Here is a 26180-nt window from a genome sequence, read left to right on the forward strand (position 1 = left end):
GCTAAATGTTAGCAAGGAAGACTACAACTACACACATTTATATGTGGACACAAATCTGTTGTATTATGAGGAAGAAAAGAGGTGTTATCAATATCACTCAGCCCTTATCTTCTTGCATGAGAGAATCTGTTAGCCAATTCTGACTTTTAATAGAACATTTAACAATTAAAATTATTTTAATTTTCTTAATATATTTGTTATTTATTCTGCTAGTCCTACACAAATTATTTTAATAATTGCAAATATACTTTAAAATTGATTGAAAAAAAAATAGCGTAGAGGTCAATTCAGCCTGATTTCTCCTGCTATAGTCTTTAGTTGTGCCTACTTGAAGTCAGATGGATCTTAACAAAAAAGCCATCTATCCAGATAAGGGCTAGCAGTAAGTACTGATCAGATACCGTGTGGAGGATTTTCATGCTTTTTTCTGAGTAGGAGTGCCCTCAGTTAAAAAAAGTAAAAACCCAACATCTACCAAGATTAAAAAAGCCTAATAGAAATACGGATGTTCTGGAAATTATTAGTATCCATTGCTTGGGTATGAAGAGACAGAAAACAGTTTGATATTTGGAGGGAGACAGATCTGAGATACAAATAGAAATTTGTGTACCATATAAAAACCTTAAAGAGGAAAGAAACAAACTTTTATTTACTATTTCAGAATATGAGAAGGAGAATACACATTGTGAAATCAAAAGGATATCAAATAGAAAACTCATCAAGGGAAATGCCTTCTACATAAAAGAAAGGCTTTCGCAGTTGGCGTTCACTCCCACAAGGTAAGTGGGAGCAAAAAGCTCTTCTGCCTAAGTAGGATTTCCACAAAGTTTGAAGTTTTATGAGTGATGAGTGCATTCACACCTGTATATAAAGGAAGCTGTGAATGTTCTCATTGTGTATGAAGGTCCATGCTACTGTGCCAAAGCTGCTGCTACCTGACAGATGCATTCCCCTTATGAGGAGGTTGCCTGCGTTTGCCTGTGGTGGGTCTGAATCTGGATAGGTAGATGTACTGTGCACCTACAGTACACTACATCCTGTTATTACTAAATAAGCATAAAAAACTTTCACGAGGCAAATCCTTTTTATTCAGACAATTATTCTTCCTAGGAAGAATAACAAAATCTAGTAAATCGGATGACATGTAGAGATACATGACGTGGAAGTGATCTGAAAAGGAGAAGAAAGGTAGAAAAACGGGCAAGGGATCTGTCCTCTCCTCTTGGGCTGCAGTTAACCAAAGATCCTCAGTGGCAGCTTGGCCTTGGCCTGTGGCCCTTTCCAAGCTTCCATATTTCCATTACTGGCCTGAATGAGGCCTTGAAAAAGAATAAAATCTCTCACAGCTGAAGGGGAAATCCTACCAGTTCAGCTTAGTAAAAAGTTTTGGGTTTTCAAAAGACTATTGGTGGGAATAGGAAAACAAGAAGCAATTGATTACATCCCAGTTTATACAGTTTAAAAAAAGGCAGGACAGGCTGCAAAACTGGCTTTGTGGGAGGAGCTCAGGCCGACTCCCTTCCCCGCCTCTGAAGATTCCCCCGGAGCCCAAGTACTTTCCTCCCCAGCTGCCAAGGTGTTTATCTTTGCTGTGTGGGTTCTGGAGCCAACTGATAACTCAGCGGCTGGGGCATCCTTTGCTAGACCCAGGGAGAGGTTGCAGGTACTGCATCCCATTTTGTATTTTATCATCCAAACTCGTCTGGCATAACATGCTGTCTATTTGTTCTAGCAAATGCAAAATTGAGTACCCATAATTAAGATCAGGTTTTGGATATGGCACTTTGGTTGGCTGCAAGTAAATTAAAATAAATTTGTCAGCATGTAAAACAATACTAAGTGTTGCTATATTTGTCCCCAACACATAACATACACTATTTATCTATGCATAGTAGCATTGCAAAAAGTACGCAGCATATTTTGAAGCACATGCAGAATAAACAGTCATTTCTCATAAGTAGCTAAAGCTGTACTCCAACATATGTGCTGCATAAATAAAATATTTATTGTACTCCCAAACTATCTGTATACCCTAAATGTAAAAATGACTGTACTACTGATTATTTCCCCTGAGTACACATAAAACAGTGCCAAAGGGCAGAACATTACCAGACTAGTTCAACCACACCTCAGGCTTCCTGCAGGCTCACTGAGACGATGATCTCCATATGTTTATTTGTCTTTGGTGCCCTTTCTCTCACCCTTGGTGATGATTTCACACACATGGCCACTACGTGGGAACAAGATGGCAGGAAGATGAGGAATCCAAGAGCTGGAAAGCAGCTGCAGTTTGGGATGGGCAGAGAACGTTGTCCCTCTGTAGTAAGATGGAGTCATCCAAATATGTGGACAGTGGTCAAACAGCAGTGAGGGTAAAGACACTGGGAGGCCGAGAAAAGGAAGGAAAAGAGACGTTTGGGGAGGTCCTTGCTTAAGTTTTGCCACCAACCTATAGACAAGGACACTTTGGTTGTGCTTGATGGTGTTTTATTTACCTAGGGTAAGCTGGGTCATTTTTGTCATGCTTCTGTTAGCACCTCCAAAAGCCTTCTGAAGGGCGAATGTGTTCCTTTCGCATGTACTAGGCTCCGTTAGGTGAGGCAGCTACAGCTATTGTCCAAAGCAACTAATCCAGGATCCCCTTAACAAGTCCCATGACTGACACATACTGCCAAAATATCTCTCCCAATTTGGGATTGTAAACACCTAGTTTCTTTAGATTGGTGGTTCATAACTCATTCTTGTTTACACATTTCTAAGAAAATTTGACAATGGAGGAAAAAGCAAAAATACTTCCCCTGCCCTCCCCCTCAACACCAGCACCATAATTGGAGGGTTTAGGGCTTAGTACTAGGTAGAGATGAAGTATGTAGTAGGGCATTAAACAAAGGGGATGATGCAGAGGAAACACGGAACAACCAGCCCTAGAGATGTAAAAGATGACCTTTGGGTAGCAGAAAAAAAAGTTAATCTCCTAAAATCTGGCATTCTATCATTTATCAATGCTTCTACTCATGCATACCAGGAAAAGTTACTTTTAGGTCTAGATGAATGTAAAGTCTCTGCAAGATGTAGGAACAGTCAGACCAGTGATTTCTGAGGAACAAGCTGGAATAGAAGTTTATTCTTTCTCTTGCTGACCTATTAAGGATGGTTTTGAGCATGGACAGAAACTTCTGTCATTCACTAAAAGTGTCCCCACTGGGTAGCAGTTATGGAGTATGCCTGAGCCAGGACTGAATGTCATTTATTGAAAAGGTGGTGTTTATAGCTATGCCCTGTTGTTACTAAAAGAAACAGCACAATTGTATATAAATTTTAAAGTAATAGGGGAAATTTGATGCTTTATGGCACAAATACTCTAGTCATATAAATTGCATAACATACTCTAGTCATATAAAATGATGATTTGTTCTGTGTGGAGAGTTAAATCAGGAACTGTAAATAAAAAAGACACATTTTCTTCAAACATATAGTGATAGGCACTTTATTTTCAGTATCACATTCTGGAATAGGTCAGAGACCATGTTTTCTATGAAACACTTCAAAAATTCTTACCATATTCTTGATATAAATAGTTGATATCTGTGCAATCTCATATTCTTTACAAGTTCAAATTGATACCGAACATCAAGTAATGTTCATATGGCTTGAAGATGAATACAGAAACCAAAACTAAACACATTGAAGTGACAAACCTAAGTAACCGCTCTAAAATATTGCATACGTATAATATATGTAATGTTCATGGTCAGTATAAAGATACGACTAGCTTCTCGCAGAGCCAAACTCACAGGCTTTTGTCGAGGGAGTGTTGGCTTTCGGGTCTCCCAGCAAAGTTGCTGTCAAGGACTATGGCAGTCTCTGTTCAACTTTCATTTTTCATAAAATACAGGACACAATCCCACTTACTCAGATGCAGGACAAAGGACTTCAGTTCTCCAGTATGCAGTGGTCTGCTGGCAGCTGCGTAACAGGTATTCAGACACACACTAGGCACTTAGCATTTTTCAGATTAGTTAAAGTAGCAGCTGCTTTTTATTACAGAGTTTTCAGAAGCAGAACCTCAGATGGCATAAATTATCAAATCCATTGAAGTCGACTGGAACTATGATAATTTACACCAGATGAGAATCTAAGCTATCATTGGAGATACAGCCTCACGACAGGAATCTTAAATGAGAAATGCTGCCTAGTGGATATAGCAAAAAGTCTGGAAAATCATTTGATCTGATTGTGTCAGTCAGCCCATACATTAAAAGCAAGGTGTGACAGTCTGGAGAATGCCTGCCAGTTTGTGGATATGATTTCACTGTAATTTAAAGTGCAGATTAGACTCACCATTTTGTAGCAGAAACAAGATTATTTCTATGGAGATGAAACAGCCTACAAGAGTACCTCAGCCAGGAATACTTTCAGCCTGGAAGAGCAATTAGATTGCTGTTACAAACAACTGACGGTTATCACAGCACTTTGACATAAGCCTGGTGTCTATCCCAGGAAAATCTCATCAGAAGTCTAAAAGACTTGAGCTCTTTCAGAAGAGAAACCTCCTTCAATGCAAAGACAGAGAGCAAAACTGGGGAAAGGAGGATGGAGAAGAAGGATGGCCTCCTTTCCCACAGCCACAGATCAAAATTTGTTTCTTCAGGTGTCCATGAGAAAGGGGGAAATGATGGTCAAGTGTAGCTGTGCGTAGACCAGCAAATGCTGTGCTGCTTTGCAAGGTCTCTCCTTGTGACTTTGTTGCAACACAAACAACAGCATCTGAGACACAAGACTGCAATAGGAGAAGGCAAAAATCAACTGTGGAGGCGTGAGGTACTAAGCCATCATCTCATGACAGTTGTACTTTGGAGGTTGAAACCTCTGAGTCATACGCCCAAACCTCTTGGTGACGTAAGGCCTACTTAGAAATTTGATGCTTTGCTTACCTCAAGATTTCCAGAGTAGTTTAAGTATAATCAAACAGCTATCTGACGCAAAGATGGATGAGGAAGGAGTGACACATCATGTACTCCTCAACGAGTGGTGACCAGTAAAACTACAAAGAACATGCAAGGCAGTCTGATGAGAACGTAAAAGAGAAAAACTATCCCTAAAAGAGAATAAAGAATCTCCTCTGCAGTAAAATACTGTTTGGGAGCTTAGTGAGAAACTGGCTTCATCTGAATAGAGGCTAAGCCCTGGAGCTACTGATACGAAGAGCAGCAATTAGCGCAGCTCCCTCCTGGTCAGTGCTGCAATGACGTGGTGACCCATGCTACCTACTACTTCCGTGACACTACTGTGGCTCTTCCTTCTCTTGATTTCTTGAGATCATGCAATTTATTAGCTTCTTCAACATGGGACAGGAAAACACAGGGGCCTTTGTGATGCCTTTTTTTTTTTTTAAACACATCCCTTCCTTATCAGTATCAAAGTAATTGAAGAAGTTGGGAGACTTGTATAGGATACCAAGGCCAACTTTGCACCAAAAGGCTGTTAAGAAGGATTGCTATCAGGTATAAGGTTTCAGCTTGGAGGAGGCTTAACAGAAAAACTCAGTTGATCAGTCATAAAGAAAAACGAGTGGCAAACAGAGATAAAAATATCCAATTCTTGTTAGGGACTACTTGGAATGCTGATCTCATTCAAACATGCTCCCCAACTTATTTTAAATTTCTTATGTAATTATATTCTGTTTTCAAGTTCTTGTCACTGCACAGAGGTCCCTTTTGTATAAGTTCATATTCAGGTCGAGTTCAGAGAGGCTTCATAGCCACCAGAGACAAGACATTGTCCTTCTGCCAATGTGCTTTTGCCCCAAGCTGCAAGAAGGCTGAAGTAGCCATTGTAAGGGATATTTGCATTTTTTATTACTTGCAGAAAGGAACTTTTCAGCCAAGGAAAGATATAATTCTAGTTTTCTATGCACAAAGAGGGAATTGGTTTGCTGTAAATAATGGTAAGCTAATGTTGCTAATTACTTCTGCACTTTTTATTTGAAGGACTAAATAACACTTTACAAACAAGAGCCCAAACACAAGTTGCAAGTTTTGGACAAGCTAAAAAAATCAAGTGTCAATATGGACATACCCTTGGTGTGTTTAAAAACATACAGGCATACAAGAGTTAATACATGAGCTAAGACTGTTAATCCAAAACAGTATTCCACCTTCTGTATATGACCGCGAGCTTATATAGTAGCACAGAATCACCAGATACACTGTTAATTCATAAGACTGTTGCTCAGAAACTGGAATAAACAAGAAAAAGGAGTCCTAAAATTCCACGTGTGGCTGCCTATCCTCTGTGTACATCTTTAGAACAGGCTTTTATGCAGCCTGGATCCCTTGCCACACTATACCATTTACAGACGATTATGCCCTTTCTTAAACCGCTGCAGCTGCACTGGAGCTCCAGTACAAATGTTAGCATGCATAGGCAAAAAACTGGATCATGAAGTAAGCCCATAGCAGAGCTGAAGGAAGAACCAAAACCACATTGGTCCCCAACAGAGATAAGGCTAGAACATCCACTGTGTCCATCTGGGCTGATCTGTTTTGTCATAGAAGGCCCTGAGATTTCCTGAACTTCTGCTGAGTTCAGCTAGAATATGTCTTTTAAGAAAGACGTCTTGAGGTTAAAACTACTAGAGATGGAAAACCCATTATAATTTTCATTAAACTGTTCCAACGGTTAACTGCTCATTATTTAGGGAAAATTGTTACACTTGGTTCTAGTCTTATTTCTTCAGCTTCAACATCCAGCAATCAGATCCTGTTATGTCTCTGTCAGCTAGATGGAAAAGCCAGGTATTAAGTTTCTATTTCATTGCAGATACTTTTGGACTACAGTCAATACACTTTTCTGTTTGATAAACCGAACAGAAAAAACTTCCTCGTATCACACCACATGAATCAATGATCTTTCCAGCTCTTCTCTCAACCTTTTCTGTCTACCAACAGTCCTCCTGAATCCTAAACTGGACAAAGCAAATTCCGGCAAAAATTGTTTCAGTGCCAAACATAGAACTAGTATTGTCTTTGTAGTCCCTAGAAATTTCTCTTTGTATAGCCAAGAATTACATGAGGCGTTTTGACTAAAACACCATATTTAAGAGTTCATTCATTGTTACCTTCCTCGACAAATCTCTCTGCACCTCTTCATTCCTCCTCCAAATCCCCAAATAAAAGCTCATTAACAGAAGAAAAATTCCAACCAGCATTTTCAGTTCTTCTTAGGTCCCAGCAAAACACAAATTTCTGAAGATGAAAAGGGCAACAGCAGCATTAACTTTGCCATAATGTGACTGATGATTAGACTATGGGAATTATCTGCAGACATGGTTTTATTCCCTTATTTGTTACAGCTGTACCAATAGACTTGTTCAGAAATGATCTGGAGCAATTTTGTAGAGCTCTAACTCCTGATACTAGTGAAGCTGGGAGAGACAACGAAGAATGAGTACACAGAAAGAATAAGATACACTTTTTGTTGAGCCCCACTAGTTTTTAAGGCTGCCTTGCATAAGTTGGGCCAGTTAGAGAGCTAAAAGATGGTCTGTCTTGGGGATTGTCTTCATAGGGGAAAAACATGGTCTACAAACTTGCTGATGATTAGATGATAGTGTAGTCTTGAATGATAGCAAATATACATACATGCTAAAAGGTAGCAAATATACATACATGTTAAAGGGCTATGCAAAGCAGAGGAAGGGCAGCAGAAGCAGTGACACTTCCATGGTATAAGACATTTTTAAAAAGACTGGCTCAAGGTTCAAAAGTAGAGTACATCTACAGCGTGAAGATATTCTAGCATTACTCTGAGATGCCAAAATAAAGTTCTGTAAGCATGTAACATAATTGAACGCTTTAGAGATGATCAGAGCCATGATATACAAGGAAACCCAGGAAAACAAATTGGAAGCTTAGACTCCCCTAGAACAAAAGGCTGTGTTTGCTAGGGAATTTTATTTTGAGAACACCTTGCTCAACTGACCTTCAATGGCTCCAAATTTGGTTGACTTCTCTATTTTTGAGCTCTGGTACTTGGTGTACATTTGGTGCAGACCAAATGTGCACGTAAAAAGGACAGTCTGCTTTCACTGCTCACAGATGTATTACTTAATAGTTAGCTACAAAACACTTGTCTGCTTGCACCCAACTTATTTAGTAAAGTCATCTGGACTGCATCAATGACTTATCTTTGTTGCTTGTTACATCCCCAATCTTTTGGGTCATCTACGAGTATCGTTACTAATTTTGTACAATCTTTGATGTAATTTAAAACAAACATTAAATAACACATGGCTAAAAGCAATTCCTAAAATAACCCCAATATGAATGTACTTGCTCAGTTAGAATCCTCCATTTACTGTTTTGTTTTTGGCTGTCAGTTAACCAATATTCTATTAATTAACAGGTCATATTGATTAAATTAGCATGACATATAAAAAGTGTCATGCAGTAGGAAGTCAAAATGGTTGGAAGAAGTCTAAGTATTACATAAATACCATTGTTATGTAAACACTGTATTTTTTATCAAGTGCGTTATTTAATAAAACTGTGGTCAGATCTGTTTTTCATATACCCATCTTGACCAACATTAGTTCTATTGATTTCCTTTAATAGCTTACCTATCAGTTATACATTTTTTGCCTACATGGATGCTAGCCAATAATCATCTGGATTGTCCTCTTTACCCTTTTTACTTCCAGTACTTTAAACTTCGTCAAATCCTCTGGATTGTCTTTCCCAGTTTCAAATTTATTGAAGAAAAACAGTAGCAATACAGATAGCTGATTGGTCAGTTTGAATATAAACTGAATTAAATTTATCTGAACATGTTACTTTAAACCTATCTTTGATGGCTAACATGGTCCTGAGTTACTGCTGAAATAGGATGTGTTCTCTCACCTTGTGAAGTGATAGAAGTTTGGAGTTCACCTGTATGCTTCAAACATAGAAAAAATATTTAATTATACAGTCTTTTGTGTTTTACTAGCAACATTTCCATCATTTCTATAGATCCGTATCATTCTTAGGACTAACATAACCCTCCCTAAATATACCACTTCTAGCCATGAGGGCAGCAAGGGATGTGAATGATGCTGTGTTCTTTGCAGACGTAATTGCCATTTACAGCACTGACTCACAGGAAGTAGTAACTCTACATAAAATATTCCATCCGACTGGCTGATGTGTTATCCCAAGATGGTGTGTTGAGGCATTAAAGAGCCAACTTTCAAAAGTTGGTTCTGTATTTTCCTACACATCTCCTAAATGACTTGTGAAGCTTACTTACAGAAACATGTCTTTCCTGCTATATGTGACAGATGCACACAAAAGAAGAAACTGACTTAAACAAAAACAGTGAAGCTAACCACAGATAAAAGTGCAAGCAGAGTAACCGGGGAATTATTTTTACTCAGCATTACTTGCAACAGCTGGTATGACTCAATGAGAAAGGTGTAGTTACGTTGACTCTGCTGCTTTCAGAAAGAAGTGACCTGTGGAGAGACATGAAGCAGCAAGCTATTATTCAATCCACCTTCATTCTGTCAGACCATAACTTCTCATATAAAAGATTTCTGCTGAACATCACAACATGCAACAACAAAAAATGTTTATTAGACTTAAGTTTATCAACAGTTTATACCTGGGACAGCAGAGGACTAACTCTGATCTAGAATTTCCTTTTATATTCCCCTCCTTATTCCCATTCACCCCACACCTTTTTTCTTTATATGCAGACAGTAGAACCTTCATCTTGTCTAGGAATTTTCATTCTTTATTTTTTTCCCAAGTAAACTTGGAAAAAAGATTTTAACTATCTTTGTACTACAGTTGAGCACAAAAGCCTAGTAGTATTTGTATTTTTTAAGTGTCCTTCACACAGAATTATGGTTCTTATGGGGCTAGTCAGAATCACCACTGCCTACATAATTTATACCATTATGCTTTCACTCATCAAGGTAAGATCTATACAAATGATACCACAAATACTCTTGCTGAGATCAGCGTAAGCCAAAGTAGTAAATGTTGCATAATGTTCGCTCTGCAGATGCTGAAGTGTATTCTCATCCGGACTGTAGTCTGAAACATGATTTTTCAGTTCTCAGGCTACTTTCAAACAGTTGTCTTCTGCATGCCAATTTCAGTCTCGTGTTGGCAGATCCACACAGAGCATGTCATGAATGTCGCCATGGTTATACCCTCCATTTAGTAAACAGTATGAAATAAACTCACACTCCATGGCACTAGTGCAACTTAGACCAATCCCCAGCTACTCTTAAAGTGGTTCCTCTTCATTTACACTTCTTAAAATCTGAGTAAGCAGAGATCGCAGTTTCATTTCCAAGTTGCCGGTACAGGGGACGCAATCCATTCTAAGAAGTGCTCAAACTTAGCAAGCGATTTTTCACTCCTAGGACCACCACTGCAGGCAAGGCAAGAGATTCTGAGCAAAGGGAAAAAGTTGCCTTCTTCCCCTTAGCAGATGTGGTGACTGCGACTCATGAGTACCAGACGGAGGTTGTCACCACAGCACCAATTATTGGGAGAGGAAACTGCAACTTCTGCAAGGCCCAGAGCTATTTTAGGAGGATTTTCCCGATGCTCGAATCAGTCCAGGGTGATCCAATTTCCCTGGCAGTAAATGCCATTTAGAGGGTGGAGCTGGCAAGGGACTGGGTTTATACATTCATCCTTCAAATCTTACTCGCATTAGTTCTGCCCTTCTCTTCCTCAGTTCTTCCACTCCTAACTCACATCCTAGTGATTTCTTATTTTCTTTTTAAAGAAAAGATCTGTAGCTTTCCTAGTGAACTTCAAAAGCAGCCATTCAACTAGAGCCAGTAAACTTTTGTTTTAAAAAACAAAAATCAAAGCCTTTACGTTTGCAGAGGTGAATTGGAAGGTCAGAGTAGAGTGCAAACCAACTCAGCACTGGTTGTCCAAGTGTGCATATGGAGAGCTTTGGTGCCTGCGCTGCTGCCCTGAGCGCAGTGAAAACAGTGCTCAGGCTTTGCTGCTGCTGCTGCTCAGAACCACTGAAACCACAAGGTGAAGAACAAGGTGATTTTTGTGCTGTGTCTAACAAAGCTCTGAGAAGCACATATTAAAAGTACTAACTGGGAAGCAGTTCTGAGTTTAGGGTCCTGGAGAGATTCTTCCATCTGCTCAGATTGGGGGAGCAATAACATAGTGTTGGACCTTCACTAAAGCTGGACGAATTCAGAAGCTCCGTAGAGACCTCTCCCTGCCCAGAGGCTCCATTTTTTGGAACCGCTAAAAAATGTATTTTACATGAACACACCAGGACAGTTTTCCACCCCTCCTGCTCATGGATCACAACATCCGCAGGATGACTGATGTTGACATCTGCCTAAGCTCGCAGTCACAGCATCTGACACAGTATCTCCTGGAGCATTTGAACCACACCACACACAGTGCCTGTATCTATTCCTTCTGAAGGACCCCAGTACAGCCCAGCAGAGGACAGTGTCTAGCAATAAGACAGCTGTCCCATGAGTCCTGCCTAATTTATTGAAGCAAAGAAGCATGGATATGTATTAAGTATCAAGGGGTCCCTTCCTTTTCAGTAGTAAAACTGCCAAATCCTTGCAACTCCTAATACCCCCCGGAAGAGGCTCAAAGCACTAACTTTCCGGAAATATAAGAGTACATTGTGCCACTATTATTCCAAGTGGCGAAGTGCAGCAGAGGCATATCTCTCAGCTCATCTTAATCCCTGGAGCACAAAAGAGGAAAAAGAAGAGTGCTCTCCCTTTCTCTGCAGAGCAATTTCAAAAGTTAGATGTTGTTTAGTGACAGACCAGTAGGAAAAAAAAAAATTAAACCCCGGCTCCAAGAAAGGGATTCCAGTGAAACCTTTGAAGCTACTGAAGTAGAAGGAAGTACTGTTTTCTCTGACAAAATTTTACTGCAGAGCTCTAACCATAGCTTATCTCTATCTTCTGAATTTGATTACAAGGCTTAGCTTGAGATATTAGCTCTGGTACAATTTCCAAGACTGCAGGACAGGAAGAACAGGAAGAAGAAAGGTAAGCGGACGGAAAGTTTATGGGGCATTAGTCGGGACAGAGCAGCACAGGGTACAATGAACTGGCAGCACCAAAGTATGGTCAAAGGAAGATGGGAAAGAGAAAGAAGAGATAGAAACAGGCAAATAGACAATGAAAATACTTACAATTGGGGTATAAAATAAAGGTGAAAGTATATCAACATCACCCAAGATATACGTCGGTAAGCTGTGTTTAACTTTGAAAGTTGACTGCTCCAAAGGGATGCAGTATTCCACAGCTCAGTCACTCAGCGTTGCAGGGATAACTTGGTAAAACAAGTACACATCAGTCTAATGAGCACTTGGGCTACAAAATTTCAAATACTTTCTAAAGCTCTGGGACAAATGCCCAAGTTTTACTTAGTTAAACCCAACCCGCAAAAGTACTTAAATGGCACTTCGCTTAAGGATGGAGTTGACACCAAATACTGCCATACAAATACAAATAGAAGATTAAATTGGGGCGAGGGGAGAAGTGAAAACAGCTCCCCAGAATGTTATACCCTTGCATTGGGTCTTTATTAATTATTCCTCAGTGCATAGTCCTCTTTGACCAAATGAAGCTTAACCAAATGGCACAGCATAATTTTTCTGCCATACAGAACAATCTCAGTCTCTAATTTCATAGGGTGTCTGAGTTATACAGAAGCCCTTGTATTTAGAGCACTACCTTGTAAGTTTGTCCATGATACAACCCAAGAAAAGAGTCGTCTGTAAATCCTGACTGGATGTTTCAGTCCCAGCAGAGCTAGAGGCAGGTTTGCAATATTGTTCAAATACTTGTAAACTAAGAATTTAAGTACCAGTAGGAATCGAATTTTAAATAGACCATTAAGAAAAAAATCTGAAAGTCCAGCTCAGTTTCCCTAGCTTGCTAAATGCAATCACTGGTGACCAAGTTAGGGGAAGCAGACATTGAACCCAAGCTTTCTGAAAGAATGCCAGTTGTTCAAACCGGAACCATTTAAGCGTTGCTTAGCTATCTCTGCCTTTTCTCTGCCTCCATACTTTCTGCACATCCTCAGTTATAATTTATAAAGGCAGAGAAGTTCACAGAAGACTGGCAAATATCTGAAGCAATTGCTGGCCAGTTAGCTATACTTCCCTCTTCCTTGGACTGCTGTTTTGGCTGTGCTGGTGGAGACAAGGAGGCACCAGCACAGCAAGGGTCCTACTGATATGCGCCACGTCTCTATAGCGCATAGGCAGGAGCTTCAGTTCTTGGCATATTTAAGCTGTTCCCTTGTAAGTACAACTCTCTTGCCATCATGAATGAATCTCAACACAGACATCTTGAAACAGGAGAAAGAGTGTTTTGGGGCATTTTTTTGGTTGGGCTTCCCCCCCCCCCCCCTTTTTTTTTTTTCCTTTTTTCCTTTTTTGCTTTAAAGCCATTCTACCAGCACTTGGCATCCTGGAAAACACACTTCTGAGAATTTTAGTACATGCTGTTTCTCTTTCTTTGCCACAGGTGAAAATCTGGGTAAGCAATGCCTTTTGCTCCTGACATTAGCGGACTGAGGTTTGCATGCCCTTCTTCATGCCGAGTTTCTGCCCAAGAATTATTATGTTGCCTCCCACAGCAACACAGTTATTTGGTCTAATGCAAGGAAGTCTAAAGTAAAGTGCAGTTTAAAGGGAGGAAGCCTGAGAAGATAAAAAGGAGGTTTGTTAGTGTAGGATGCTTATCCACAAGAAGGCAGTCCAACAATACTTCCTTTTAGACCACCAGTCCACTTCACTTTCTGTACATTATATGTGCTGAGGTGTTTCTACACCTGCTGATAGACCGATTAGTGGCATTTTGCACCTGATTAACTTCTGAACTGGCCTATCACATTTTTGGTGGAGGATGTCTGACCAGAAGAGGATAAAGCTTTGAGGAATCTTTTTTTTTTTTTTAACCACTTTACCACAACTAAGTGTATGTATTTGCAGTAAAGAGAGAGAATACCTATAAGAAAGTTATTTTAAAACCTGAAGTTTTCATCAAATCTGCTTTTATTTTGATATTAGAAAAATATAATCCTTTAAAAATAAAGTTTACAAAAGCCTGTGAGAGGAATAACACTGTTTTTACTTTGAGTGTTCATGAATTCTGCAACTCAGATCTATAGAAGGTCACAACAAACCCAGAGGGATGTTAAATCTAGATTCCTCTCCGAGACAGGATTTTCTGCTTTTGACTTTTTGCAAATGGTATGTGAATAAGTTAAAACTCTGAAGAAAGGTGAGACACTCTTATTCCTCTATTCCAATACTTTGAAATTCTGAACCCTCTAAATCAGTCCAACATGTTTAATTTTAAGAAGCTACTTGCACATTATCATTTTACTTATAACAGTGATGCTTTTATCCCTAGTAACTTAGTAGTGAGCTAAACTGTCCCAACAGATATCCCAACACAAGGCTCCTTATAAGGAAGAAATAATTCATTCCCAGGGTCTATTCTCAATAAATGTAAACTGAATGTGCTCATTCCTCGAGGAAATACAGAGCAGCATTAATTCACACAGCTCTGGGACCATGGCACACACAATACCCTCCCCTTCAGTCCATCTCAGAATGACTTCATACATCAAGTATCAAGCCACAGAAAGGCAAAGGACACAGAAATGAATGTCAAGAGGATTTAGCTCAAATTAAGATGTTTGTCTCTTTTCATTATCCTAGAATACTGGTAAAGCATGCTTAGTATTTTAAGTACATTTTCCTAAATGCTTTTAGATTCTAGCCTCTGACTCCAGTTTTGGAATCATCATGGAATTTAATTAGAATAAAAAGCTGCACTTTGAAAGGGCTCATTCAGTGCTGCTGGTTTATTTTCACTTTAATAGAGAGACTCTAAAGAGCTGGCAATATTTATCCTAGAGTATTTGATTTAAAAGGCTAGTAGAAGGCAAATGTTCTTTTTTTAACTCCTTAAATTAAAAATAGTTTCTGAACATAATGAAGGAAACTATTTTAAGAAAACATTGTAAAACCAAAGATATTGACCAACTACACTATTTTCTTCATTGACCAATCTTAAGATGATAACTTCATTGACACTCATCACTACTGTCTGTTTTTTCTGTATTTGAATTACCACTGCCAAGTGCAGCGATATTCACTGCCTTTACCTACAACAGTGTTTTTCAAGCTTTCAAATGATAAATGTTAGAATACATTTGGTATCCGTAAAACCTATAGCTTTCTTATAAGAACTGAAGTGCCTAGTTATCTAAAAAGGCTTAAAGAAACAGGATAAAAGAGACTTGGTTTAGCATTGTAAATTCAGCTGTTTCAGTAGGCCCATCAGTCTTTCCTGTATTTGATTATTTTAGTGCTGTCACCTCAAGTAATTTTTCTTGTGGTTTTTTTTCTTAAAGCTCTAGCTCTGAGAACCCTTTAGCCTCCCTTCCCGAATTCCTGCCTCTTCACCTCTGACCCCCTACCCTCCCAGCATTCAGAAATATTTTATGCAGTGCATGAATCCAGATCCTTGTTCAGCTTCAATGCAGGAATGCTGAGTCTCATCTTTCCAGATAAGATTTAACCACCAGGGTGACTTGTGTTGTCCGGCATTAGGTTGTCTGCCATCCATTTTTCCACATTTAGACCATTATTTGCTTCATACAAAGACAACTGTGCAGCTGTATGCAATCTTCCTTTTGAATTAGCACAACTGGTAGAATGCTCAAGCCCTCTGTGTTTTAGTGGAATGAGCAAAAATGACTGCAAGTGGCCTAACACTTTGAAAGATTATTAAGAAGGAATTTCACTGAGTGGTGGCCGAGGGTATTTTTCCAAGCAGCTCACAGAATAGCCTTTGATTATGTTAAGTTAACCAAGTTAAGGTTGCCGTTTTGCAGCCATTCCGTCCTCTCTGCGTAGCTCTGGAATACAGACCTCCCAAAACCGTGAAGCAGAAAAAGAGGAAATGAACGCTCAGCTCAGCAAGGTCTTTCCCCAAGAAGAACATCCACTGAAAGAAAAACTAACTAGAAATTAAAGTACAGTTCAGATATAGCTTTAACATATTTTAATTTCTTCCCTGGAGTTAACAAATCTTCCCACTTGCTTTCAGAAAATTAAAGGAACTCGAGGGGCAAAACTGGCGGGACAAAGACACTTCAGCCTCAGATGATAATTTGCAAGCCCTTATGGTGCTACACCAGTGCAGAGGGAGCCCAAGGAGAAGCATTCCTGGTGCTCATGGCGGAACGTCAAGACCAACGATGCCATTCTCTCTTCATGGTCTCCCTAGCCCAGAAATAAAAAAGCTTCACCAGCATCCTGTGTAGCTATTAATGTTCATAGACTTAATGGGAAGTAGTTATTCCCACTGAGTGGTAGACAGATGAGAGAGGTGGATCTGTGGGCTTTTCCACCTGCTTCTCTCTGGGATTTCTTAAGCGAATTTAATAATTCTGCCCAGATCTGAAAAAACAGAAGAAGGACTAAGTTGAGATAACTGACACATGGGCTACTTCTGCTTATTATGGATGTTTTGTTGTTCATTGGCATTCCTCTCGCTCTTCTTATTTCTCAATTTCTACTGTAAAGTTTCTTTACTACGATGGGAAGAATTCTTCCAGTGGCATTAGTGTGTTATTTTTATTGCAGCAGGTGGCTAAGACTTGGTAAAGAACAGCCATTACCCAATTTAGAAGAGCATTTTTACTGACTTGCTAGACACTTGTTTAAAACAGAAATAGCGCTAGGACAACATAGAAGAAAAATTGCTACGAGATGTGAACAGTTATTAACAAAGAGTAAGTGGTGGGGCAAAAATTAAATATAATTTTCCTCTGCTGTCATACACATGCAACCATGAAGTTTTTATTTTTTTACCTTCTACGCATTCCTTTTCTCTGCTCTCAGAAATACTGAAATCAGTACCATATTAATAGTAAGTACTACATCCTCGTACCTGGCCTTTAGCATTCAGGTTCCCTAACACCTGCAAAATGTAGTTGGAGTTAAGTTTATAAATCCAGTAGATCACTTGTAAAATATGTGCCTAAAATGAGGAAGAAGCCAGTCAATATCCCAGCAAGGTATCTGTGCACTTCCGAAACCGGCACCTCAAGAGTAACTGTTTTGTGCGGCCTATACTCAGAAGCACAAGCACCAGTTTATACTCACTTCTTACCCAGAAGGTAGCTCTCGTGATCCCAAGGAAAAAACAACTTGCAGTGCATACAAAAAATAAACTATGCGGAACATAGTTTAGGTCCTGTCCATAGTCCGCAGTTTAAACTCCTTGGTTAAAAAACAGCAGTAATTTTCTTAGTATGAGCAACTGACAGCAGAAAAAGCAAAGCAAAGTTCTAGACCTAGGTGTAAAAAAACTCTCTACCTGTGAAAATTCTAATCAATCAGTGCTACGGCCTAAGAGCTTGCACGCATATAAAAAAGCCCATACTTGCACATTCTACACCATCTTCAGGTTTCTGCTGATCTTTCTCTGAAAACCAAAGTCGGCGAGCCCGATAAGGTTCATTCAGTTCCCCACCCATTTTTAATGGAAAATGCCGTTTCTGCAAAGCTCTTCAATCCCCTGTTCAGAAAATAAGCTACTGTTCCAGCCTGGGGTGTCGGTGGAAACAAAAAGCAGAGGTGAAGTTTCAAGGCAGCTTGACGTCACCTGCACTTCCGAGGCCCGGGCCCGCCTGACACCCGCCCGCCGCCCCCCCCGACGAAGCCGCCCCCCCCCCCCCCCCCCGCGCACCTCCCCGCTGAAGGCTGGCGTTGCATCACGGAAAATGTAGTCCGGGCAGAGCCCGTCACGGGCACACCGGCCGCGGGGAAGGAGGCCACCGGGCCACTCCAGTCACGGCTTCTGCCTCGCGTGCTAGCCGGCGCTGCCTCACTGTTCAATCCCAGCCGGGTGAAGGAGTATGGCTGTCAACTGTGAGTCGCCAAAAATGCCATTTCCAAGCCAAAGTCCCCAAATACTGAATGAATAAAAAATGTGGATTGCTCTAAAAGGATGCACCGACGTCTCTCCCCGTAGGACAGGCGGTATCGGCTTTATTTGCTAGCCCTGATCCGCGTTGTGCCGTATTTTCGTGACATTTCACATCAGCAGCGCGGCCGTAATCGGGGCCAGAACGCCCTGCCAGGAGCGGGGGTAGCGCTGGGTGTTCGTATCCTCAGCCTGCCGCCGCCGTTCATCTTCTCATTATTATTATTTTTTTTTTTCTCTCCAGGAAGGTCATTCAGTTTGAGGAGTCGGCACGATCCCGAACGGCACGGTTTTTTAACGGAACACAGGAAAATAAGGAGAATCCTTCCCGCTGTACGCTCCGCTGCAACCGCACCGCTCCGCTCCGCTCAAAATTAACCGGGGCGGCTCGGGCTCACGGAACCCTTCCGACACCGCGGCAAACACAACGCGTTAATTGCGTTCAGCGGACCCACCGCCCGTCTGCGGCGCCCAGCCCTTCACCTTGGCCTACCGGCGCCGTTCCGAGCCGGACCATCTGCGAAGCGAACCGGCCGCCGGCAGCAGCCACCGGGCTGCGAACCCGCCCGGCGGCCGCGGCTACCGTAGTGCCTCTAATAGAGGGGTAGGCGTTGGAGCGCGCCTCACCGAGGTACCTCGCGGGCTCGCCGCGGGCGCGCGTGGGGGCAACCACCCCGGCTCCCGCCCCAGAGGCGGGCTGAAACGGGCTTCGCCCGTTTCAGCCCGCCTCTGGGGCGGGAGCCCAGGCCTTTTCCCCCGCGTGGGCCCCTCCTGCCTGCCCTCCGAGACTCCCCCGCCGCAGCTATTAAGTCCCGCGGAGCCCCGCCCCCGCCTTTCCACGGGCGAGGGCGCCCGCCTCAGCCGTATTACCGTATTTTCCGGCTGCGAGGCGCAGCTCTCGCCGCCCGCCGGCTTTCCCTGCAGAGGTGACCGGGTTGAGGCCGCGGCGGCCCCGCCCCCGCATTCCATTCCCTATATGGTGGCAGAGAGGGGCGCCGCCGGCCACGCCCCCTTTTCCCACCACGCGCGCGAGGCGCGCCCGGGCTTGCGCGCGTGACATCAGCGGTAGGGGGCGGGGGGGGGGGGGGGGGCAGGAGCGCGCACCACCCCCACCCCCGCCCACCCCCCGCCCGCGCCCGGAACGAGCCTTCCTCGGGCCGTTCTATTTACGTTTGTGGCGCCGATTTGCATAACTCACCGCCCCCCGCCGTTGGCGAGGCGTCCGGCACCGCCCCCGCCGCCACATAAGGGCAGAGGGGGCGTGTCCCCAGCGGGGCTGGCGGCCGTTCGCTGCCTTCCTGGAGCCGTTTATAGGGTACAGCCACTTCCGCTGTCTGCTTAGAAGCGGCGCGATCATGGCGGAGCGCGGTCAGCTCCCTCCTCCCGCCAAGCGCCTCTGCTGCAGACCCGGCTATGGCTCGGGGTGCAGGCCGGGCCAGCGGGCGGGCGGCGCCGGACCCGGCAGCGGGGCGCTCTGCGCCGGACCCTCCTCCGCAGCTGCCGCCGCCGCCGCCCTGGGGCTGCTGCCGCTCGGCAAGACCCAGAGCCCCGAGTCCCTGCTGGACATCGCGGCTCGCAAGGTGGCGGAGAAGTGGCCCTTCCAGCGGGTGGAGGAGCGGTTCGAGCGGATTCCGGAGCCGGTGCAGCGCAGGATCGTCTACTGGTCCTTCCCCCGCAGCGAGAGGGAGATCTGCATGTACTCCTCCTTCAACACCGGCGCCGAGGACACCGCCGCCGCCCCCGGGGGGGCCGCCACGGCGCCCGGCGGGGCCGCGGACGCCGCCGCTGCCGCCGACGAGAACCGCCTGCCCTTCCGCAGGGGCATCGCTCTACTCGACGGCGGCTGCGTCGATAACGTCCTGCAAGTCGGTGAGTCACCGGCCGGGGCCGCGCTCCGGAGCCGGGCCGCCGCCCGGGCAGGGCGCCGCCGGCCTCCCCCGCCGCGGGTCTCCCCCTGCGTGTCACCCGCCTGCCATCCGGGGAGCCGCCTCCCGCCTGCCCTCCCTCCGCGGCCCCGGCGGCCGGAGCCCCTGAGGGGGGTCCGGCAGCGCGGGCGGGGAGCTGCCCGCCGCGGCCCGGCCCGTACGAGCCCTTCGCTCCCCGGCTGTAATGCGGGCCGGGCAACTTCCTCCGCCGGTCTCCTCCCCCTCGCACCCAGGACACGGAGTAACTCCCTCGCTCCGTGACACGGCCGCGGCCCCCGCCGCCGGGCGGGCCGCCCCCCGCCTGTCCCTTTAACTCACCCCCTCCCCCCCCCCGCGCCGTGCCTGCTCCCGGTAATCTAGCCCGTGTAATCCCGCTTGGCTCTGCCCCCTCCCAGCGCCCACCCCCGGTAATCCGGGTCATCGCCTTACCCCGAGCCACAATAGCGAGGAGATGCCGCCCCCCCCATCCCGGGGGGACCGCCGGTGGAAATGAATCAGCAGAAGGGCGGCCGGCGGGGGAAGGAGGAGGGGGGGGGCGGGATGCGCCGCCGTCCAAAATAAAGACATAAAAGCGGTGCGAGACCCCGGCAGCGGGTGTGCGGGGGGGCGGAATCCGCGAACAAAGGCATTTCTAGGGCAGCGGCGGCGAGCCGGAGGGAGGGGGCGCGATCCGCCCCGCCTGGGGGTGTGTGTGTGGGGGTTGCTTTGGGATGAGCCGCTTCGTGACAAGGGGGGGGGGGGAAGCGCTGCTCTTCCTCCTCCTGGAACAATACCCCCCCTCCTCTTCCTCCCTCCCCCCCCCCCCCGCCGCCTGCCGCTGCTCTTCACCCGCTGCGGGCGGCCCTGGTTAACTGCTCCCTGCCAGTGTTTAAAGGGCTGCAGAGGTGGGTATCCCCCCACTTTTGGGGGGGGTTGTCTGCCGGGGGCGGCTCCCCCCCCCTTCGGGGGTGGGGAGCCGCCCCCGGCAGACAGCCCCCCCCCCCGCTGGTGGGTGATGCTCTTTGTGCGACCCGGCTACTTTGTTCTCATTTTCATGTTTATTTGTGTCTCCCCCCCCCAGTTTTCTGTCGCTTCCACTCCTCCTCCCCCCGAAAAGGGGAAGCCAGACAAAAGAGGCTGCTGCTCGTCTTTTGTTAGCGGCGGCGGCTCGGGGTGGGGGGGACGCCGGGACTCCCCCCCGCCCCCCCCCCCCCCCCCCCCCTCGGTCCTGCCTGCTGTGGGTTTGACTTGGCGGGCAGCTTGCAAACGTGCCATCAATTTTTCTTCCCCGAAGGGAAGTCGTGTCCCTGCCCCTAGGATCAGCGCCCTTCCCTTCTGCCTAGGGGGAGTTCAATTTTTTTTTTTAATCTAATTAACTTTCTTATAAGGTTCATCTTTTGGCTTTCTCTTTCCAAAGGTCTGAGATGCATCTGTGGTTCGTCAGGAGTGGCAAAACCAGAAGTAGGGCTTTTTTAGTTTGGTTGGCAGTGCTGAGATTATTTTTTTTTTTCCCCTTTTGCTTGCACTCAATTCTGTTTGCAAGCAATGAGGAATGACAGGAGTGCACATAGGGAGGGTTTCTTGGCTGATTACATTTAAGCCAGGAATTCACTGTGAAAATAAAGCCAAGGGGCGATAAATAAAAGATGCAATCTTCTCTAGGAGACAGACACCCAGCGTGGGCTTTGCTTCACTTGCTTTCAGCAGTGGAGTAGGCCTCAGTGAGTAGTTGTGAAAGAAAAAAATCTAACTTTTTGTATGGCTTCAGAAGGGGGGGGCATTGAGTAATGTTGGCAAGGGTCAATGCGAAGAAAGAAAATATGCATAAATACAACTGAAGTGTTGACTGCTGCTTCTGGAGCCCTTAAACACATTCCAAACAAATGCTATACCTACTGCTGAAAATACATTTGCTTTGTGTATTGGGTTTTTTTTTTTCCCAACCTTATGTGAACCTCCTTTGGAAGGCTGTGCAAAAATAGTAGTGGAAACGGGTGATATGAAACATGTCAGTTGTTCTGACAGAGGCCTTTGGCTTGCCTGGTGAGGGAGTCGTGGAGCACTTGGGTAGGCTGGGTGCTGCTGTAGGAGAGTTCTTGTGTAATTTGGGTAGGTAGCTGTGTCATTAGGGCTGACTCTTGCTGGCAAGATACTCCTTGTGAAGCAGAAAGGTGCAACTGTTAAAGCCAATTCAACTGGAGTGGGTTATATTGGGCTGAGAATGGAATTGGTTCCATATAATATAGCTGAATATGTAGCATTGAGGAAAACTTAATGTTGAGTTTATGTAAGTGCATGTTTAGTGACCATACAAATGTGAACTTATGTTCTTTGCAGTATGAGTAATGGAAACTCTGTAAATGTTTACTATTGTACTATGGAAAAGTGCAGTTACTGGACAAAGTACATCTTATTACATATCAATTCTAACAGCCTTACTTGTAACACTAAGTATTACTATAAACAGGGAATGCAGGATTTGATTTCTGAGGGAGACACATAAATTTCAGTTCAGTGGTAGTTAAATGGAACCATTTGCTTCTGAATTTTATATTTTTTTTTCAGTCTAGCCCTGAATAAACATTCAGACAATTTTATCATGGAAACTCATTTCAAGCGGGAGAATTTCAAAAACCTTGTGTCTGTGCCTTGCTAAAAATCTTCATGTCATCCTGCTTCGTGCCCCCCCAACTTCATCTCGTGTGCGATTAAAAGAAAATCCTAAACAAAAGGAAGATGACATGTTAGTGATACACACAAATAATGTTCTTAATAATCAAGCAGTAAAGTTGTCTGCTAGCCTGTTTTGATGTTGAATGATACTGTCCTAGCATAATAATTAGCATCACTTAATTTTGAAAGATTTTTCTCCAAAGAAGCTGGCTTCAGAATTCCATTTGCATCTAATTTATTGATGTTTTTATAGCTTTTTGATATATTTCAATTAGACATGAAGGATTTTCTTTTTCAGTTTATTAAAAAAAAAAATACAGAATGTGGGCTCTTAAAGCAAACCTTTTCAACTGCATAAACCAGAACTTTTCTACCATACATGTTTTTCATTTATTTCAAACCAAGTATTTTTAGTAAAAATTACAGTCTAAACATGAAAGCACTTTGTGAGTAAATACAGCAATCTGGAAGGAAAATTAGAAATTGACTATGTTTCATTTGGCCAAATTTGTGAAGATGCCAGGAATGAGCAGACAGTTTTAGATGGCGAAGTGTATATTTGGTTTCTGAGGTTAGTCCTGAATTAGTATACAGTACTGCATTGTTGTCACAGCTGTGGCTGTCAAGGTTAGGAAGAGGTGTGATCCCTCAATAGCACAGTTGACCTGGCGAGAGCCCTTAATGCAGCTATTCTAGGAGAAGAAAAGAAACCCTGTGCCTCTGCTGGTATGACTCTTGTTGCTTGGGGAAAGACGGAGACTGCCTTCGCTGTAGTGCTGTAAAGCTTCGCTTTATTGCTGTAGCTGCATCCACATTAGAAGTACTTGAAGTGTTTTTTTGATATGTCATACAAGTACTCCTAGAGTATCCTTGTCTGTCTGCAATTTGAGGTCGGTTTGTCCTTGTTGCATAGACTGTGCTTGCTCATACAGGTCTTCCTTTAAGGCTTTACAGTCCTTTCCATGGCAGCATGAGGCTTTATAATCATGGTAGTCATGCCTCTTAGGTATGAATGGCAAAGGAGTGAGTTGGAGGGAAGAGACTCCCAGGGAAGGAAAATAATGTAAAGAATTAATTGACTGGCACTTACCACAGCTCTAGAATGTAATGTTGTTATTGTGAGCTAGAAAACTGCCTTGTCTGTGGAAGAGGGTTCAGCTGAACAGCATCATCAGTGTGGAGCTGCAGAATCGTTTTTCTGAAGCCCCTTGGTGATGTGTGATCAGGGGGACGTAACCAAAATACTTCTTAGAGAAAAACAAAGTAAAATTTCTCAAGTGTGAAGTAATGGTTGGAGCTTCCTGGATGTTTCTTTCGTTGATTCTTAAATGAAGTTAAAGACTTGCAATTTTTTTTTCCAATTTTCTTTTAATGAGAAGTATTTATCTTCTGACTCAGAGGTGCTTTTATCATCTATTGCTACAGGTGATTATTCCCCCCTTTTGTTTTCTTTTCCTTTTTAAATATGAGCTAAAAGTTGGTGTTTGCTTTCTTCCTGGTGGAAAAAATGGTTTCTCCTGGTTTTGAAGAGAAAGCTTTACAAGACCATGTCAGTAACTGCTACATGTAATTCTGGTGGAATGTGTATTGTAGCTGGTAAATTTCAGATCCTTTTAGTGGATGATGATTCTAGTTAATAATTTTTTGTTCTTTCTAGCCATCTTTACTCAAAATAATGTGAAATTCTGGAGCAAGTAAAACAAATGTAACTTTTCTTCTTTCAAGGTTTAGTTGTTTGAGTGCCAACAGTATAATGTGAAACACCTTTCTGAGAAAAGCACACCAAGTATTTTATTTGCAAAGCTGGCACAAACGTTTTTGTGCTGTGAGTTGAAATGCGCCTTTTAGCAGACATGATTATCTTCACTGATGCATGCAATATATATCTAATTGTTGATGAAACCTGTAGGACACATGGATTTAGTAAAAAAATTTTGTTTAATGCAAGTAACACGAAGTTGCATGACAAAACAAAGGCTGTCTTTTGTGGCGATGCAAGCACTGTGTTTTGCATTAACTTCTTTGTGTCCTGTGATACCAAATTGTCCTGGTACATGAGGTAGTGACTTTTTTCCAAGGGGAAAAGGTTGTGTTAAACTCTGCCTGTTTGAGGAGAAGTTTATCTGCTGACATGCTGAAGGAGCAAGCATCGTTTCTTCTGAAGTCAGCCTGATGTTGGGGTTTGGTTAGGAATGTATGACTAAAACAAGTAATCCAGAATTTGTTAATACAATATTGCGGTAGGGGAGTAAACAAATGATGTCTAACTCTTTGCTGGACTCTTTTTGACTTAGTTCCAAGACTACTACAGTCTTGTGAAAATATCTTCATTGATTCCAGTTTCAGTTTGCTTTAAGAAATAACTACCAATATTTCCAAGTTCTGGAACAGAAACAAGTAAACTCATTTTTAAATATTTCTTCCTGAAAGGGAGACATCTGAATACGTTCCAGTTTCCTTGTTAGATTTGGAATGCAATGCATTAATTAAGGAACGCACAAGCTATTTTCAGTGTGTGTGCTCTGATGTACTATCCTTGACCTTGAATAATTTCTTTGGAAACCGCCCAAAAAAAGAAAAAGGGGAAAAAGAAGGAAAAAAGCTTGCTTTCAAGACCAGATCACTAAATGTGGAAAACTTTGTAAATCATCTCCTGCCTTTCTTCAGTCTTTCTAAAAATATCTAATCTGGATTTCAAGAGAACGTAAGCATTTTAGAGTGATTCCAAGATACAAAAAAACCCCTTTATGCTATCTTTCTATGTAATTATGAATAGTAGGATAAATGTAATAGGACAGTGTCAGTACTGCTGTAGAATTTATTTAGTTTTTAAGGAGAAAATGAATTGTAAATCACTTCCCATCACAGTTTTTAAAACAAGGAATCTTCTTTTCTATAAAAGTTTTATATTGGGTTGACCTAACAAAAGGTTGTTAGGCCAGGTTTCATGTTTCTCATGTTTCATTTTTCCCCTAACTTCAAGGCTTTCCTCACTTCCAAGAAAACAATTTTCATTTTCAAAGCTTGCTTTCTCTTTTAGAAAGTGATTCCATCTCTGTCTATGATCAGATGTTTTGGTATGTAGCAATTCCTGAATTTGAGCCAGTTGTCATGCCAGCAACTGATGCCTGCGTGTGCTCTCTCCCTATACTCTAACTTTCAGAGATGAACAGTTAATTAAAAGCAAAATCTGTGTGTGAGGGTAGGCTGGAACTATTTAAGTCAGCATTGGACAAACTGGTTTCCTTAAAAATCAGTAGCTAGTTGCTGCGTTTTGCCGTATCATTTGCTTTTTTAAATGAACCTGTTAAAATTGAACCGTTACATAAGACTTTGGTAAAGTTCTAATTTAAAAAAAATAACCTACTTTGAGTGAAAAGAAGTACAGCAGTTTTTACTGGTGAAGGATAAAGTATATTAGATGGCACACTGTAAGATATGTCTGCATGGGTTCAATTTTAATGGCATCTGCTGTCTAGGTAGTCTAGTTATGTCAAGACAAACCATGAAGTTTTGTAGTAGCGTAACAAAATACAAGTGCAAAGTTTTAGTAGTACAGGAATGCAGCTGACATCCCTTAA

General features: G+C 43.2%; 1 protein-coding gene across 1 annotated transcript in view; it reads left to right on the plus strand.

Annotated features, from left to right (window-relative positions):
* Positions 1-19377: 19377 nt before the first annotated feature.
* ZSWIM6 (zinc finger SWIM-type containing 6) overlaps positions 19378-26180 on the plus strand; it is a 117015-nt gene continuing 110212 nt past the window's right edge. Inside the window, exon 1 of the mRNA XM_076362042.1 lies at positions 19378-19891. Coding sequence (XP_076218157.1) covers positions 19378-19891 — 514 coding nt within the window. The remainder of the gene's footprint in view (positions 19892-26180) is intronic.

This window comes from Aptenodytes patagonicus, chromosome Z, assembly GCF_965638725.1.
Source record: "Aptenodytes patagonicus chromosome Z, bAptPat1.pri.cur, whole genome shotgun sequence".
Lineage (NCBI taxonomy): Eukaryota > Metazoa > Chordata > Aves > Sphenisciformes > Spheniscidae > Aptenodytes > Aptenodytes patagonicus.